This window comes from Arvicanthis niloticus, chromosome 12 (assembly GCF_011762505.2).
Source record: "Arvicanthis niloticus isolate mArvNil1 chromosome 12, mArvNil1.pat.X, whole genome shotgun sequence".
Taxonomy (NCBI): domain Eukaryota; kingdom Metazoa; phylum Chordata; class Mammalia; order Rodentia; family Muridae; genus Arvicanthis; species Arvicanthis niloticus.
The window spans coordinates 22,376,420-22,394,898 of NC_047669.1; the positions used below are offsets into that span (position 1 = coordinate 22,376,420).

The 18,479-nt window shown below is 45.1% G+C and overlaps 2 protein-coding genes across 3 annotated transcripts in view; one reads left to right on the plus strand and one right to left on the minus strand.

The window, feature by feature from the left end:
- The window catches only part of Slc49a4 (solute carrier family 49 member 4), a 70,488-nt gene extending 54,948 nt beyond the window's left edge, over positions 1 to 15,540 (minus strand). Inside the window, exon 1 of the mRNA XM_034515589.2 lies at positions 15,139 to 15,540. Coding sequence (XP_034371480.1) covers positions 15,139 to 15,481 — 343 coding nt within the window. The 5' untranslated portion in view covers positions 15,482 to 15,540. The remainder of the gene's footprint in view (positions 1 to 15,138) is intronic.
- Positions 15,541 to 15,675: 135 nt separating this feature from the next.
- The window catches only part of Hspbap1 (HSPB1 associated protein 1), a 54,530-nt gene continuing 51,726 nt past the window's right edge, over positions 15,676 to 18,479 (plus strand). Inside the window, exon 1 of one of the 2 annotated variants that reach the window (XM_076942883.1) lies at positions 15,676 to 15,838. In XM_076942883.1, coding sequence (XP_076798998.1) covers positions 15,676 to 15,838 — 163 coding nt within the window. Of the gene's footprint in view, positions 15,839 to 15,880; positions 16,778 to 18,479 lie in introns of those variants that run through there. The other variant, XM_034515838.2, reaches the window with a different exon arrangement.

The window sequence follows — 18,479 nt, forward strand, 5'->3', positions numbered from 1 at the left end:
CTCCTCCCTGTGAGTGAAAATTCCTGAAAAGAAGTCATGTCTGGCCATGAACTGAAAGACTCCTGGAAGGAGTCTATGTCTGCGGAGACTGACAGAGAGATTGGAAACTTGCAGGTTCAGAGGCTAATTACCTTATCTTGGGCCAGTCTTAGCTTCTGGAACACCCACTGCTTGCCTCACTCTGTATTGGAACTAACATCTTGTGATAATACATAAAAACCTCTTAGAATCTATTGACTTAGCAGACCACTAGCTTCTGCCAATGCTAAGGCTAAGAATGTCATCAAATAGCATTTATACCTACAGAATAGCTCCCCATCTTGTTATACCCGACTCTCTGGTGTACCCACCAATGTATTTAAACTTGTCTTGATTTATAACTTTCTTTGTTCTGTGAAACTATAAAAACTTCACGTGGACTGGTGAGATGGCTCAGCAGCTAAGAGCACTGGCTGCTCTTCCAAAGGTCATGAGTTCAATTCCCAGCAACCACATGGTGGCTTACAACCATCTATAGGTGCATCTGACGCCCTCTTCAGGCAGGCAGATGTATATGCAGCAGAGTACTCATACATTAAATAAATTAAAAAAAAAAAAAAAAAAAACAACAACAACAAAAAAAAAACTTCATGTAACTGCTTTCACGATGGAACACAGAATTTAGGATAACCTAAATCTGTGTTCCTAGGCCATGGTCACTTAGAATGGCTTCCAAAAGTTGGGGTTTTTAGTCAACGTGCCTTCAAGTCTCTTATTTTCCCTTCCCTTCCACCTTCCACATCAGTCAGTTCAGAGTGGACTGGGAGGTGAACCTTCCACAGTGAGAAATAGCCAAATGTCCTGTGTAAGAGCTAAAAGATACAGCAGCATCTATGCCATGCGTGCTTGCTAGGCCCTCTTGGTGATATGCCTTTGTACATGGAGAAATTGCACGGCTAGCTTACCTCTGCTCTGTTCCTGTGTTTCTTTGTATAATGCCGAGCAAGAACAGTATTATTCATTTCTAATACCTCTTCTGACCTCTCTAGGCACCAGGCATGCACAAGGTGTGCATAATACATACATACATGCATGTGTGTAAAACAGTAAGTATGCATATGTGTGTATGTGTATTAAACAATACCATAAAAAATTAAAATCAGAAGCAAGCAAGATGACACAGAGGTAAACTTCTTGCTGTGTAAGCCTGAGAGTCTGAACTCAATCCCTGGAACTTCTGATGGAAAGAGAGAATGAACTCCTGAAAAGTGTCTTCTAAACTCCATAAATCAATCTCTCTCTCTCTGTCTCTCTCTGTCTCTCTCTGTCTCTCTCTGTCTCTCTCTCTCACACACACACACACACACACACACACACACACACACGTTGTATTCACTTTTTACCTCTTTATAACAAGATGTCATTCTTGGAAGGTGTCCTGTAGCCATGGCAACTAGAGCAGTCTTTGGTTAATTGTTAAGGGTTGGTTCTAATGCTGTCTCAATTCAACTGGACTCCCAACAACCATGTTTCCAGATGCTAAGGGTCTCCACCCCCAGCTGTATTTGATTGGCAATAAAGAATTGCTGTACAGCCAATGGCTAGGTAGGTAGACTGAGGCGGGACCTGGAGATTTGTGAGGGCAGAAAATGGGGGAGAAGGAATGGGAAGAGGAAGGAATCCCATGTCTCGGAGGGAGACAGATCAGATTTAGAGCTGCAGAAGAAAATGTATCCAAAATGTAGGTGGAAAGAGAAAGCGGTCCTATGGGAGGGGCTGCCGGAAGGTAATAGGGTGGGGATTGTCTTGATTGTTAGTTGATGTAGGAGAGAGTGCAGCAGCCTTTCCTTGGTCCTGGACTGCATAAGCAAACATGAGCCAGAGTGACCCATGAGCAGCGTCCTCCAAAGTCCCTGCTTCAAGTTCCTGTCCCGGCTTCCCTTTAACAATGAATGAACTGTCACCTGGAATTCTGAGCCAAATCAATCCTTTCCTCCCCTTACATGCTTTTGGGCATGGTACCTATCCCAACAACAGATTGAAAGAGAAGGCATGGTAACTAGAAATACACATGACATTACATACGCGAGTAAGACCCGCACTGTGAATACACAATGAACCATACAATGGCGCTGCATCTGCCCATGTTTGGAATGCTGTTCTTTTGTCTATACTGAACTATTACCTGTGTCTGTGGCAGCCACATCACTCAGGTGACTCATGCAAGTCATGGTACAGGTAGCCCCCACCTTCTTTCAAATAGTCCCAAATTCAACATTTGAAACCATGTTACAGAGAAAACAGAACTAAACAATTAATGAAAAGTTTTCATTCTCAGAAAAAAAAATTAGTAAGAGGGTAGATGGTTAAATGTTTGATTTTCAAATTTCTTCTCTGCTTGAAGAAAACTGAAAGTCAACAAAACGATGATTATGCAGAACAAACATCACAGGGAAATAAATTTAAGATCCAGATCAGGCACATAAATGCCACACTGAGAATACTTTGTGATATGAATGGGGCAAACTTTATAATATTCTTATATAATCTGAATATGATTAATGCAATTTGGCAGAAGGAATGCCACAGAGAATTGTGCTTCCTGGTAACAAGTAATGCATACATACTGCTCATTACTGCTTCTACTAGCAGAACATGGGCTTGGAAACGGCAGTTTAGCCACAGGAAATAGTGTAATTAATGAACAATCCACACATGGCCATAAATACCCTAAAACTGCAGGACAGTACTTGTTTTCAGTTATTCTAGGCACCCAATGAGACACCAGACAGAGCTTTATATTTTATATTGTGCACAAGGTTTCTCTTCCTCCTAAGGATTCTGCTTATAATTGTAGAAGCAGCCAAGAAGTAGTGGGCACTAACTGTGCCATGCAGTCCAAATAACCCATTGCTATTGCCTAAGACCCTTCTATGCAGGGTGCTTTTAATCAAATATATGATGCTATAATAGCTTATATAAGTGTAAGAATGAGGAGCTTCTGAAAAGCTCATCATTAAAGCAATTTTGGATGGATGTGGCATAGTTATACCAACAGAGAAACTAGAAGCAGGCCTTCTGTTTAATTGTTGCCAAGTGTTACTTAACCTATTCCACTTAGACTCTCAGTCCTGAATGGAATATTTTCTTCCTATCACTTGTACTTCAACAAGGCAGGACTCTCTAATTCCATTTAATCGGAGAGAAAACAAGTCATCTCAGGGCATAATAAAGGACCCAGTGAAACACAGTTAAGAGAAAAATAAAACTTACATATGAACGGCCCCCAGGCGATCACAGTATGTGATGGGAAAAGCATGTGATGAAAAGCATGATGGAACACACTTGCACAAGCAAGCAATAATAAAGTTAAAAGGAAAATCCTATCAGATATGGCATCTAGATACTTCAAGAAGTTGCCTTTCAAGAGATGAGATATGGGGACCCACTGGATACAGAGACATCGCATCAGGCTGTGTGTCACAAGAGAGTTTTCTGAAACTGAACTTGACAAATATCTGAACTGTTAAGTAAATTCGGGGGGGGGGCGGGGGCGCGGAGAGATGGCTCAATGGTCAGGAGCACTGGCTGCTCTTCCAAAGCACCTGGGTTCAATCCACAGCACATGGTAGCTCACAGCCATCTGTAACCCTCTTCTGGCCCCGGTGAGCACTGTATATATGAAGTCAAGTATTTAAGTACAAATATTTAATAAAATAGAAACAAAGAATTCAGATGAAGAACAGAGCTGCAGGGTCAAAGTTCTTAGGCGAGAGCCTCTCTTTCCTTAGGCGGAGGGAAGACAAGCCTGCTTGCTGCCAAGCCTCTCTTCCCTCATCATCCCAGTCAACCACAGATACTATCGGGATAACGACACTGTGCCTGCTTATCCTGCTTACAATTGTGACACAAAAGATCCAAATCCACGGATCATCCTTATCCCACTGCGTGTCTATATAGCCTTTAACTCAACATCTCTGAACTCTAACTCTGACAGCCTCCCGCTGTGCCTTCTGGAGGATTCAGCACAATCACTGGGACCCAACCTTCTGAAGCTCTTCTCCAAGGGTCTCTCCACCTTTTCCTACACTGAGGCCCCACTTAAAATGTTGCTTCCACTGACACTTCCTATGCATGCTAGTGCTTCTGTCTCAAAGCTCTCCAGTCTTTCTCCTCTCGTGCATTTTAAGATTCTCTGTATCACTGGCCTTGAGCAATATGATTATATACTTTGATGTCAATATGATTATATGTTTTGATGTAGTTTTATTCATGTTGCTTCTGCTGGGATTCCTAGATATGCAGAATAGAGCGATCAGGCTTGAAAAGTTTTCTTCCATTATTTATTTCTTCAAAACATTTTTTTTCTATCACCACATTTTATCTATACTTTATCTTGCCCATCTTCTCCTGAGATTCCAACCACTTGTAAATTAGGACATTTTAAATGGTCTCACACATCCCATGGGCAAACAATTCCTGACATTACTAATGATACTGTTATGCTTGCAGACAGGAGTCTAGCATGGCTGTCCTCTGAGAGGCTCTACCCAGCAGGTGACTCAGACAGATGCAGACACCCACAGCCAAACAGTGGATGGAGCTTAGGGACTATTATGGAAGAGTTGGGGGAGTCTTAGGGGCCCAAAGGGGACAGGAACTCCACAGGAAGACCAATAGTCAACTAACCTGGATCCTTGGTGCTCTCAGAATCTGAACCACCAACCAAAGAACATACACAAGCTGGACCTAGGCCTCCCCTAACATATGTAGCAGATGTGCAGCTTGGTCTTCATGTGGGTCCTGAACAACTGGAGCATGGACATCTTTGGGATACAAAGATGTTGTCTGTATTTCGGATATATCCTAGCTGGGCTGCCTTGTCTGGCCTCAGTGGGAGAAGATGCTCCTAGCCTCACAGAGACTTGATATGCTATGGTGGGGGCATATCCAGGGAGCCCCTACCCACTCAGAGGAGAAGAGAAGGGAGAAAGTTTGTGGGAGAGGATGACCAGGAGGGGGCAGTGAGCAAGATGAAATGGGAATAAGTGAAAAATAAATAAATAAAATAATAAAATAAAAAATAAAATGGTTTCACACACCACTGAGCCCCAGTACTAGATGTTTTAAAATCTATTTTTAATTAAAAATTAGATACTAATTAAACTTTCCAACTCTAGGAGTTTAATGTTGGCCTTTTAATACATTCTGTATTTCTATTAACACAGTAAAGCTTCCTTCTATCTTCTTAAATACTATGGGATATATTTACAGAAGATTCTTCCATTCTGGTTGTTATGGATATAAGCCAAGTAAAGGCTTTAGACCACTTCCTCTGCCTCTCTTTTAGAGAGCTTTTGCTTTGTTTTGTCTGGCCTTTGGAAGTTTTCTCTCTCTGGGGCTCCTTCCTCTTTAGGACTATAGCTATCGATTCTTTTTGCTGGTCTCTGCTTTCTCTTTAAAAAAAATTTTTTTGACATTTATTTTGTGTGTGTGAGCAACTGTGTCAGAGGACAACTTACAGGAATTATCACCATGTGTCCCCCAGGGATTAAACTAAGGTTGTCAAGCAGAGCAGCAAGTGCCCTTACTTGCTGAGCCATCTCACTAGCCTAAGGATGCACCAGTTTATAACTATTCTGTTGTTCTGAAATGGTGTCATGGAATCCATATAGACCAGGAGCCAAATGAGACAGAGGACAATCTTGAACTCCTGATCCTTCTGTTCACCTCCACAGTGGTTGAGATTATAGGTCTGTGTACGACTATTCTAGTTTAGAGGATGCTGGGGATGAAAGCCAGGGCATCTGGCATGATGAGTGGGCACCCTACCAACTGAGCTACATTGCTAACTGAATTTATAACCGACTGTACTAAATATTTCATAAATAAATCCCAACAGCAGACACACACACATACACACACCCCACATTATATTTGAATGTGCCTTAAGCAGCTCAATAGCTGGACCACTGCCTAACCTCCGCGCAGTTAATTCTGGGGGGACCCAGAGAACCCCCCAGCTGGGCCTTGCTCTCCCTGCTCCTTCACATGGTGGCCATGCTTGTCTGTCCTGCATTCTTCTCAGGCACGGCGTCTCTCCTCTCACATTCTCCTGGCATCTCCATCTCCTTCCTTCCTCTTTTCCCCAGCCCAAGCCTAAGGAATCATAAAGTCCCGCCTCTGCCCTGTCCAGCCATTGGCTGCCGACATCTTTGTTTACCAATCAGAACCAACTGGGAGCAGGTTCCCAGAAGCTACGTGCAAATATCCCCGTGCATTTTGGGGGAGGAGAACATAATTAGCACTAGAACACAAACAGCAGCAACAACCAAGTCTTCAACTTAGGAAAAATGATGGCTTCTCCATCTTTGCACTGCTCCTCTCCAGGGAGTTGGCTGAAGCTGTCATAAGGACGACTGCAGTGCCCAGTCTTTGTCTGTGATCCACGTTTCATATGCTTTTTTGTTATTTTGTTTTAGTGAAAATCAGTTCCTGAATTTTCCCATCAGGCTCCATTAGTTACTTTCTGCTGCTGTGATATAAACTACAACCAAGGCAACTTGCAAAAGGAAGGACTGGTGTGGTTTACGGTTCCAGAGGGTTTGAATACAAGTTGTCAGGAGCAGCATGGCACTGGCAGCAGGAAGCTGAGAGGCCACACATTTATACAGCAAGCCTGAAGCAGAGGGCAGACTGCAAATGAAAGAAAGCCTTAAACCCTCAAAGCTCGTCCCCACCAACATACCTCTCCACAACCTCTCCAGAGGCTCCACCACCAACTAACCAAGTGCTCAGATACCTGAGCCTACGGGCAGGGAGGGGCACTCCTGACTCAAGCCTCCACACTCCACTCCCTGACACCCATAGTCTCACTGCAATATCATAAAGCAAAACACATTTAGTCCAACTTCAGAAACACCCAGAGTCTTTCACAGCTGCAACGATTTTAAATGTCTCTTCCGAGACTCAAGAAAATCTCTTAATTGTAACCCTCTGCAAAAGTCAAAAAAGCAAATTATAGATTTCCAACATTCAACAGCACAGAATATAGATGACCACACCAAAAGGCAGGATTGCGGCCATGATTTTTAAGCCAGTGAACAGCACTCCTGCATCAGCTCCTGCCTCCACGTTCCTGCCCTGTTGTGACCTCCTGCCTTGGGTTTCCTAGTAGACTTGTAACATGTACGCTAAATAAACACTTTCCTTCCCAAATTGCTTTTGGTCATGGTGTTTCATCACAGCAACAGAAAGCCTAAGTAAGACAGCCATCTACTTGTTACATTCTGCCTGTATTTTTACAGAATCACATCCATGACGATCTGAATTGCAAGCATCTGGCTTTTCAATCATGACCTCTCTTTCCCATGTATTCCCTCTCATACACTAACAACCATGACAAGAAAATTTTTATCTTATAAAGAATAACAAATGGGGCTGAAGAGTTAGATGAGTGGTTAAGGGTACTCCTTCCTATGAGCGTCTCCCAGTATCCACATGGATGTTCATGACCTCCCCAGGCACCAAGCACACAAAGACACAGAACATAAAACAGGAAGATTCCTTCTTTTGTTCTTGTCAGCTTATAGTCCATGGTCCCTTTTTATATCACTCTCAACATAATCCTTTATTCTTGCCATAGACTTTTTTGGTCCTATTTTCCTAATGAAACACACATGTATAAACACAGTGTACATACGCACAAAAGTACATTTCTGCTCTTGCCTAACGAGACACGTCCAATAGAACAAGGCAGCAATCATATAACTATGAGAAGTCATCTCATATCAAATTAGTAATCAACCATTTAAAGTAGGCATTCAATGCTGAGACAATCCAACCACCACCTTCTAATCAATATGTTCTGCAGTTCCCTCGAAAGCATTCCATAAGTTATTATTTCTCCAATCCCTTATCTCATTGATCAAGGAATAATTCTGTTTGATTTTCTGAGACATAGGGCAAAATAACCACCACCTATCACCTGCATCTATTTGAAAAACATTATCTTGTCTTCTGTTATGAGTAAGTATTAGTTGCCAAGGCTCCTAAGGCCAACTAGTCTGTGCTGTGGGGAATGCATCTCATCATGTTTATTCTAAAGCACAGTTACATTCATTCCTCTCTCTCCTTCCAGCATCCATTCCCTCTTCCTCGTGCATCCATAAGGCCACTATATTACTGAAATATGCTTCAAGTTCTCTTACTTAACAGAAGAAGCTTTTCAGTGGCTACATTCCCTCGAGCTGTTGCTCAAGCTCTCTTCCCCTTTACAGTATGACTTCTGAAAGCAATGCCTACACTTACGGTCTCCAGCATTGCTTTCCCACTTCATTTTTACCTCACCATGGTACTCCAGTGGGTCTTTCAAATGACACCAAAGAGCTTCATGTTCTAAATCCAAGGCTCCATTCTGTCCTCACTTGTGGGTTTATTCCTCTTTCCCCAGCTTCTGAAGGCTGAGATATTCCAAGTTCAAGCCTATTCTCAATCTCCTCCACTCTCCAGATATCAAACCTAGCCCCAAAATTTCAAGTTCCACTACAACTGACAGTTCCTATACACATTATACACATCATGCAGGCCTCTTCTCTGAACTTATTTATATACCCAACTGACAGTTTCATCTATCTTCACAAATATCTAACAAGGATTTCAAATCCCCAATCCTCATGCCATTTCTCTTAAATGCCTTTCATTCCTTTCATAATCTTTGTGTGTGTGTATGTGTGTGTGTGAGAGAGAGAGAGGGGGGGGAGGAAGAGAGAGAGAGAGAGAAAGAGAGAGAGAGAAGAGAAAGGAGAGAGAGAAGAGAGAGGAAATAGAGAAAGAAGAGAAGAGAAAAGAAAAGAAGAGAAGAGAGAGGAGAGAGAGGGAGAGAGAGAGAGAGGGAGAGACAAGGTAGCACTGGCTGATCTGAAAGTTACTATGTAGACCAGGCTAGCCTCAAATTCACGGAGATCAGCCTGCCTCTGCCTCCTGAGTGTGGGGATTAAAGGCATGTGCCACTCACTACTCCTGGCCTCCCTTCCATAATCTTATAAATACCCTAGTAGATTAAAGTTCTAGCCTCCCTGTTACTGGAAAGTTAAGAGATGCATTAGCCTTCTCTTCCTTCACATGCTATATATCCAACACATCAACAATACTAGTGAGTCCATTTTCAGCAAGCATGTCCAGTCTACCCTCATCTCAAACCCTCCACTGCTACCACCTGGGCTGGAAGCCAGCACTGGCTCCATCTCCCACCTGGGCTTTCCTACTAGCCTAAGAGGTCTTCCTACTCAGGGCAATAGCAGAGTCATCTTTCCCCCTCTGTTCAAAGCCTCACAGCTAAGCTCACTCCTAAGAGCCAATGTCCTTACAGTGGCTGAAGAGTTCCAGCCTGAACCAGCCTCCCTAGCCCTCTGACCACACCTCTGACTGCAGTTCCGGTCCCTGGTACTGCTCTAACCTGGCAGGACTTACAGCTCCTTCTGGGATGTGACAAACAAGGATCTTTGCCATAACCATTTCTTCAGGCTTAGTCTGTTGCTGTATATTATAATCCTAGTGAAATCTCATGGTTAATAGCTTTTGTTCTGCAAACCTTGTTCCTTAATTTGAAACTACTGGTGTCTTAGTTAGGGTTTTACTGCTGTGAACAGACACCATGACCAAGGCAAGTCTTGAAAAGGGCAACATTTAATTGAGGCTGGCTTACAGGTTCAGAGGTTCAGTCCATTATCAAGGTGGGAGCAGGACAGCATCTAGGCAGGCATGGTGCAGGTATAGCTGACAGTTCTACATCTCCATCTGAAGGCTGCTAAGAGAATACTGACTTCTAGGCAATTAGAATGAGGGTCTTAAGCCCACACCCACAGTGACATACATACTCCAACAAGGCCACACCTCCTAATAGCACTACTCCCTGGGCCAAGCATATACAAACCATGACAACCGGTTAAATAAAAATGTCTACAGCCAATTACTGGGGCGATTAGAAGTAGGTGGGTTTTGAGTTACCTGGGTGGAGGCTGCAGAGAGGGGAGAAGGGAAGAATGCAAGAGAAGAGAGGATGGGAGCAAGAAGGGGAACACCATGTGAGTTGGACCATGAGTACACAGCCTGAAGCAGCAGCAAGTATTTGGGGTACACCGCTGGGGAAGTATCCAGGCCAGCAGTTAGGAAAGTAGATTAGGGGTTACCCCCCAGTACTTGTCAAAGCCAAATAAAATAACCATAGTCAGAGTCTCATTCATTGGTAAGCTAGTTGGGGATAAGTTTAAACTGGACCAACTACAGCCATTCTCTTTCTCTAGACATTCTTGTCCAGTATGCCAGGCTTCCTCTTCCCTCAGGTGTCCACTGAATCACACCTTTCCATGCGAGGCTTGTGGGACAGTTTACATAAACTAGATCACACCAGACTACACACCCTTCCTCCTTTACTGTACTCTTTTTTGTTGTTGTTCCTCAAAGCACTGCCGGTGCTCTCTGTTTCTCAGTCCTCTCACCAGCCACAGACTCTGAGAGCCTCTGGTCCCAGCTCACTTACCTATGTCTATGGCCTTAATCACTCTCTGGCTTGCCTTCCAGGTTACAGAGGCTTGGCTCTCTTTATCTCACTAACGTGTTTTTCATTTTCCTTGCTGGTGAATGGGAAGGAGTGGAAAGGTACAACGCCCACTTTAGAAAGATGACAGAGCTTCTATGCTAAGCAAAGGAGAGCTGCACACCTCCCAGTGAGCAAGCCACTGAAAGAGAGAACTCGCTGTGTGTGGGTGCAGTTGAGACACCAGCATTAGGAAAGTGTCTTAACTGCTCCCACTGAAAAGGAGAACTATTCCTAAAAGAAAGAACTTTGGGGGACGGTTATATGTGCACACAGTATGCATGCTGGGGAGTCCCAAACTCTAGTACTCACTCTCCAGCTCAAGAGAGAGATCTTAAATTCATTTTGTTATTGCTTCAACCAATGGAAAATACAAAATTAAATTTACCATACAGATATAGGAACCATGAAATACTCCCCAAAGCAACTTCTTTTCTAAAGGGAACAGTAACAATGTAGACAGCCATGGGTGACAGCTGCATTCATGTGAGTACACTAAAAACTAACATTCTGTGGCACAAAAGCAAGAGCAAAAAACTTAGAAAACAACATTAAAATACTACTGAAAAAAGTTTGAAAGCATTTCATTCTATTGAACAAAAAAATATTTGAAAAAAAATTTTTGAACTGTTTTGGACTGAGTTCCTACACTAGAACCCAACAGACCCAGCACTTGGGAGGCAGAGGCAGGTGGATTTCTGAGTTCGAGGATAGCCTGGTCTACAGAGTGAGTTCCAGGACAGCCAGGGCTACACAGAGAAACCCTGTCTCGGAAACAAACAAACAAACAAACAAACAAAAATAACCCAACAGACCAGACCAAACCAAACCAAACCAAACCAAAATATAGCTGTTTTAGTTAAAACGCCATGACTAAAAGCAACTTGGAAAAGAAAGGATTCATTTCAGCCTATAGCTTTTAGGTCACATTCCATCACTGAGGGAAATCAGGGCAGGAACTAAGGAACCTGGAGGCAAGAAGTGAAGCAGAAACCAGAAGGAAATATGCTTACTGGCTTGCTTCTCATGGCTTGCTCAGCCTGCTTTCTTATAGCACCCAGGACCACCAGCCCAAGGAGGGCATTGTCCACAGGGGCTTCCCACAACAATCACCAACCAAAAAATGCACCACAGGGATTGGAGAGATGGCTCAGCAGTTTAGAACATATATTCTTGCAGTTCTTGCAGAAGACCAGAGTGTGATTCCCTACACCCACATCAGTTAAACACACACACACACACACACACACACACACACACACACACACACACCTCTAAAGAGGCATTTTTCTCTAAAAGGATTCTTTCTTTCCAGATGACTCCAGCTTGAATCAAGTTGACATAAAAACTAGCCCACCTAAGAGTCATTCATGCTAAAGTTAAAGTAAAGCTTTTAAGGAAGTAGATAAATCACAAAACAGACCGGTCTTTCCTGAACAGGAGATTTCTAGTAAGTCAGTATCATAAGGAAGTCTCCTCTGCTTTACCACTTGAAACAATGTGGCCAGGAACAGTTCGGGGTTAACAGCCAGGTTTTCTCCGTTCTGTGCTCTTCCTTATGCCCATAAGACCCAGTGTTGCGGTGGGTGTGCTCATTCTGCTGTGTAGAATGGAGAGTATCTCACTCACCAATCAAATAAAAAATTAGTAAGGCTATGATTAAGCCTGTTCTAATTTTGTTTTTCGCTCTGTGTGTGTGTGTGTGTGTGTGTGTGTGTGTGTGTGAGAGAGAGAGAGAGAGATGCACATCTGTGTTTGCAGCTGCATGAGTAGCCAGAGAAGAACATGGGCATCTTCCTCTATCACTTTCCACCTCATGTTTAAAGATAGTCTTCCACTGAATCTGAAGTTCACTGGAGCTCAAGGGATCCTCCTGTCTCGGATGCCAGGCTCAGCTTTTACATGGGTGCTCAGGGATTTGAACTCAGGTTTGCTTGCACTCACGGCAAGCGCTCCTGCCCACTGAACCATCTCCTCAACTCCTCAATTGTTGGAAAGCAGCCCCAACTCTTAACACGGCTAACTTTTAAAGGAGCACCTAAGGAATTTCCAGATTTGAAAAAACTAGAATGAATCTTAGGACAGAAAACAAAAAAACTAGTAACAGTAAAAACATTAATGAATCCAAATAAAACTGTAATTCAGTTTAAAATTAAACAGAAAGCCTCCAAACAAATAAACAAATAAATCCCCCATTCAGTGTACTGCAGGAATCATTCTGGAAGAAGCACCCCACATCAATGAAGAGAGGGAGATGTGGATAGAAGCCAGGCCAGCCCCTGAAATACTTCAAACCCAGGTCCAGTTTGTATTCTCAGTTTATACTCAAAAACACAAAGTGGGGTGGGCAAGCAAGCTAGGTCTTTACAGAAGCCATGGAAGCAGTCAACGGGTTGTTACAGTGACCCATTGTTTCAGCTATTTCTCTAGGTCATACTTTTTCAGATGGCAAGTGAAGTCATGCTCGGAAAACAGACAGGACAAACAGTGCTTCAAGTCACTAAATGCATCAGCATCTAATAATTGGGCTCTTCTACCTTATCCTACGTTACGTGCTCGTTAGAATTCTCTGCCAGCTCTTCCTAGAACAAAGAGCTATACCAGTCGACATAGCCTTCCTCTACTACACACGTCTTCCCACTAGCAGATCCTTCACACTGAAGCTACATCACAGTCCTTTCTTTTAGAACTATACACACTAAGTCTACAGCTCTCTTACCTGATCCTCATGTGGTCTATCTGCCTCAGGTTGTTTTTTTTTTTTTTTTTTTTTTTTTTTTTTTTTTTTTAAGCGTCATCTTAAGTTTCATGATTTTCACACTCATTACCATGGTTGTCACCCAACTCTAATGTCATAATGTCATCCAGTTTGCCAAATGACCTCCTTTAAAAAAAAAAAATGAATGCACAGGACTGAATGCTAGTGTAGAACATATATCAAAGCACTCCTTTTCTTTCGGATACTACTCTTCCGAGCTTAGAACTATCTAGCCTCCCTTTCCCAGCACCTGTACCACAAGTTGATCATGAACGTATTCAGTCATCGGTTTTGTTGTCTCTTCCACGTGGGTTCCTGTAGCATCAGGAAGAGTGGGAACACAGCTAGATTTTGTTCTTTCAGTAACAGTAGTTCGAGGACTGTGTTGCACCAGACAATCACAGCTCTGTATCAACCTATGTTCCACTCTTACTTTGCTGGTATTATTTGTGTTCATCAGAGTCCTATGTTGAAATCCTACTCCCAGCTAAGTGACTAAACTAAGTAAGAGGTGGCTGACTGGAGATGAAACAGGTTGTGAGGGCAGTGGGTAGACAAAGTTAGGGTTACTGCCCTTATAAGAGAGACCCCAGAGAGATCCCTGGCCACTTCCCTTGTGACATTACAAGCATTGTATGAATGATGCTCACTAGATAAGCATTCTGCTTGATCCTTCATCTTGGACTTCCCAGTTCCACAGGGACTATAAATTTCATTTGTTTTATAAGCTTACGACTGTCAACAGACCTGTAGACTAAGACAATGTCCCACAACTAACCAAAGAATCCATTGCAAACAAACTCATTAAAGGTTGAACAGAGCCGGGCGGTGGTGGCGCAGAGCCGGGCGGTGGTGGCGCACGCCTTTAATCCCAGCACTTGGGAGGCAGAGGCAGGCGGATTTCTGAGTTCGAGGCCAGCCTGGTCTACAGAGTGAGTGCCAGGACAGCCAGGCCACAGAGAAACCCTGTCTCAAAAAAACAACAACAACAAAAAAAAAAACAAAACAAAAAAAAGGTTGAACAGAAACAAAGCAGTTTCCAACCCTTACCCAACACATACCTAAGAAGTCTAAATCATGCACAACAGCCTCCTGGGGGTTTATTTATCCTCTGGAGGGACAATTTAACATCTTGACTCTTTCCACTCTGGCCTTTTCCTCCTCACCTCACAGAATCACACTGGCAATTGGCAAAGTAAGATGCCTGGAGTCCCTAACTGAAAGAGAGCCTTCCTGCATCTGCGATCTTTATCTGAGAGTAATAAATCGCAACTGAAAAGTCACCTAGGCGGAAGCTCTCGGTTTACCTGGGGATCTACCTTCCAGAAGCCCAAGCATCAGACGTGAGTTTCCCAATAGTCATCCAGGGCTGGAGTCACCACGCCAGCTCATTACCCCCTCACATCTGGTCATCACCGGTCTCTTCTGATCTTTCGCCCTCAGTACCCCAAATCTCTTTGAAATCAAAATATGAGTCACTTTTGTCAAGTGTCGAAAACATTCACAGCAAGTGCACTGGATCGCTCTTATGTCCACAGTATACAAAGCCTTCCACAGCTGATGATTACCTAAATCTCTAGTGTGGCATAAAGGGCGTCACACAAAACATCAATACTTGGAAAGCATCCTCCTTATTTGTCGCTTTGGGGACAGAGGGTTCCCGAGTTAGGAATGGGATGCCAGCTACACTGGGTCACCTCACACAACCCCTAGACAAGCCCAAGGAGGCACAGGCAGGCCCGGATCCTGGCAGGCGCCAACTCCCAGAGAAGGGACACGCCCGCGGGCGTCCCGGATCCCTTACCTCTCTTGTCCAGCAGCCACATGAACGCGAAGCAGGGCAAGAAGCCTATGGGCCCCCACAGGACCAGGAGCGCGATGTCCCAACCGGAGAAGCCATAGGCCTGGCGCGCCGAGTTCTGGATGGGGCCCCAGGTGTTCCAGACCAGGCCCTGTGCGAAGGCGAGGAGCGAGAAGAGCAGCAGCACCAGCCAGCGGCGCCCGTACACCCTCCCGGGGCCCGGGCCCGCCGCGGGCAGCACGGCCGCCGCCTCCCGGCCCCGGCGCGCAACCCCCGGCGCAGGCCCGAGCCCCGGCCCCAGCAGCGGCTGCCGCTCCTCCTCCTCGCTGCTCCAACCCGAGCCCATGGCGACGCCGCCCGCCGGCCCTGCCCGACGCGTCCCGGTGGCCGCAGACCAGCCGGGAGCTGACTGGGCGGGTGGAGCGGGAGCCGGAGCCGCTCTAGTCCTCGGCCTCCCGGGCGCGTCTGCTGCGCCTGCGCCGCCCGAGCCCGAGGGGAGGAGGCGAGGCGGGGTCCACCCTGCTCGCTGGGAGCCCAGGAATGCCGCGGGGAGAGAATCTGGGGACCCTACGAGTGGAAAGGGTGGAAGATCGTGGCCGGCTGGGAGCTGGAGCGAAGGAGGCTGAGTCAGTCACTCGAGGGTTGCTTGGAGGAAGTGCCCAAGTTTACATCACGTGCCTAATAAACAACTCGCCGACCTCAGGTCACTTATCCCCGCGTTTGGTTCTATATTAGGCTTACTTTTGTTTTTATTGGGGTTCTAACTGCAGAAATTATAGAGGGCAGGATATTGAGGTTTAGGAAGATCTCAGGGTGTTGTATCATGAATACCATTTGGTTTTGTATGTGTCTTACGTATCCCGTGAGATTATAAACTAGCCAATTTTCCTTCCCATTTTCTACCCATTTTGTTTGCCAAGAAAAGGGGTAAATAACATGGACTGTGTTAAAATTGGAAGATAGTGGCCTAGATCTATCTCTTGGTATGATGTTTACCAGACTAAATAAATGGCAAAGGCTGGAGGTTGTGCATCTCTTAACCAGATAAACATTTGTCTGTTGAAATGCACAAATCCAGAACCCTGACAGCTACTTGTGTCCTTGAAAACTACAGTCAAGCAATTTAGCATATCTGGCTCAGCAAATGAGTCACAGGGAACGTCTTCAAGGGACACTGCCTGAGGTTCATATTCCCAGGCAGCCACGAAAACCAGCTGAGATGACACTGATGCCAAGAGGACCAACGAGGTGGAAGAGCAGGCAAGCCAGCCCGCGTTCCCCTAAATCGCTAGTCCCACTGAGGGAAAGCCAAGGCGGAAATGGAGGATCCGACTAGAGCTGGAGGAGAAACAGAAGAGAAGCTAAAGGTGGAAGAAAGAGCAGTCACGGCCCAGCCCACGTGCTCGGCGCCTTTCAGTATCCAAAGAGCAAAACAAACTGGCGTGGCCACGCCCAGCGCCATCACGTGACCGCGGGAGCGCCGGTTCCGGCAGAGGCGGAGAATCCTTCCTCTGTGGAAGCCGCAGATCCTGGTGGCATCTCTCACCTGGCGCTCTCTCCATCCTTGGCGCGATAACCATGGCAGCCGGCTGCGAGGGGAGCGCGCCCCGGACCCTGGGCGAGAGAACTGTGGGGGAGGAAGGTAGGTGCGAGCCAGGGACTCCGGAGTGCTTCCGTGATGCGGATGGGAGCAGTTCCATCCCAAGTCTCTCCCGTAGCGTGTTAGGCCTGGCAGAACATGACTTTTTAGTGAATGTGGCTTCTTACCGTCGTGCCGATCAGTTTTCTGATCGAATGTAGTCTCGGTGTTCCTCTGCCGGGACAAGTACCAGTGTGGAGTTAGAAGTTCCTCTGAGTGTTCCAGGATAGCTGGCCTGTGAGGGAATTTTGTGGTGATTCTCCAGTCTGTGCCTTTCATCTTGCATGATAAAGTGCTGAGATTCCAGGTGTATGCGACCACAGCCTTTTATGGAGTTCTCTGGGGGGTTCTTTAGACTTGTGCACCAGGTGTTTTTACTTGACAATCTATCTCCTCTGCCCCAATTTCTCTCTCTTTTTTTTTCTAAACCAGTTTTTCTTTCTGATGATGTGTCCTGTATTCTACTTTAGGCCTCTCTTATCCACCATTCAACAACAAAAATGACACTTCACGTAAAATTCCTTAATAATATGTATTGGACTTAGAACGTAGACTAAAATTCAAGCTCTAAACCGTTACCTACACAAGTCTTTCATTTGGGGTCTGTTGTGTTTTATAAAAATAAAGTGAGAAGGAATATGCTCGGTGGACGTGTAGTCAGGTGTTGGGTAAGGGGGTGCCTCTGTGGGCCCATGTTGAGGCATTCCTTCCCCCTAAGGGACCAGCCTCACGAAAGTATAGTATAGACTAGAGTTTATTCAGGGGATGGGAGGGGAGTTGAGGGAGTAGAGACATACAGAGAGAGGGATAGAGAGCAGAAGAGTAGAGGCCGGCCATGAGCACGTGGAGGGGGGGAGGGGAAAGGAGAGAAGGTGAGCAGCTAAGGCCAGAGCAAGAAAAAGAGGAGGAGCAAGCAGCCCCTTTTATAGTGAGTCAGCCACACCTGGCTGTTGCCAGGTAACTGTGAGGTCAAGCCTAGACAAACTGCCAACACGAAGGTCTGTTGATATCTCGAAACATCTCTTCCGTTTGTTCATTCTTAGATTAAAATTTTTAAGCTAGCCATAAAATGTGGCTTTCTCACGGCATTTTGTTCGTTCTTGACTTTGGTCGGATTTCCCCTTTCCATTATATTTGTCCCACCCATCTCCCAAGTTTCAAAGTGTGTCAGCGTCTGAGACCTCTTAGAACATCAAACTGCGCCGGGCGGTGGTGGCACACGCCTTTAATCCCAGCACTTGGGAGGCAGAGGCAGGCGGATTTCTGAGTTCGAGGCCAGCCTGGTCTACAGAGTGAGTTCCATGACAGCCAGGGCTACACAGAGAAACCCTGTCTCCAAAAACAAACAAAAACAAAAAAAACAAAAAAAAAAAATCAAACTGCTCTGAAACATTCACTGTGATTTTCACCACCATTAGATATATTAATACAGCACCCTAATTCTATCAACATTTACCTCTAATCGTTGCTCACTCTACGAGATGCTAAGCACTGAGGAAATAACCTGTGGTGGTTTGAATGAAAATGGCCCCATAGACTCATCTATTTAAAGGTTTGGTGGAACTCTGGGAAGGATTAGAAAAACAGCCTTGCTGGAAGAGTGTCACTAGGAGTAGGCTTGGAGGTTTCCAAAGTCCATGCCACTCTCAGTGCTCTCCACTTACCGCTTGTGGACCAAAATGTAAGTTTTCAGCCATTGCTACAA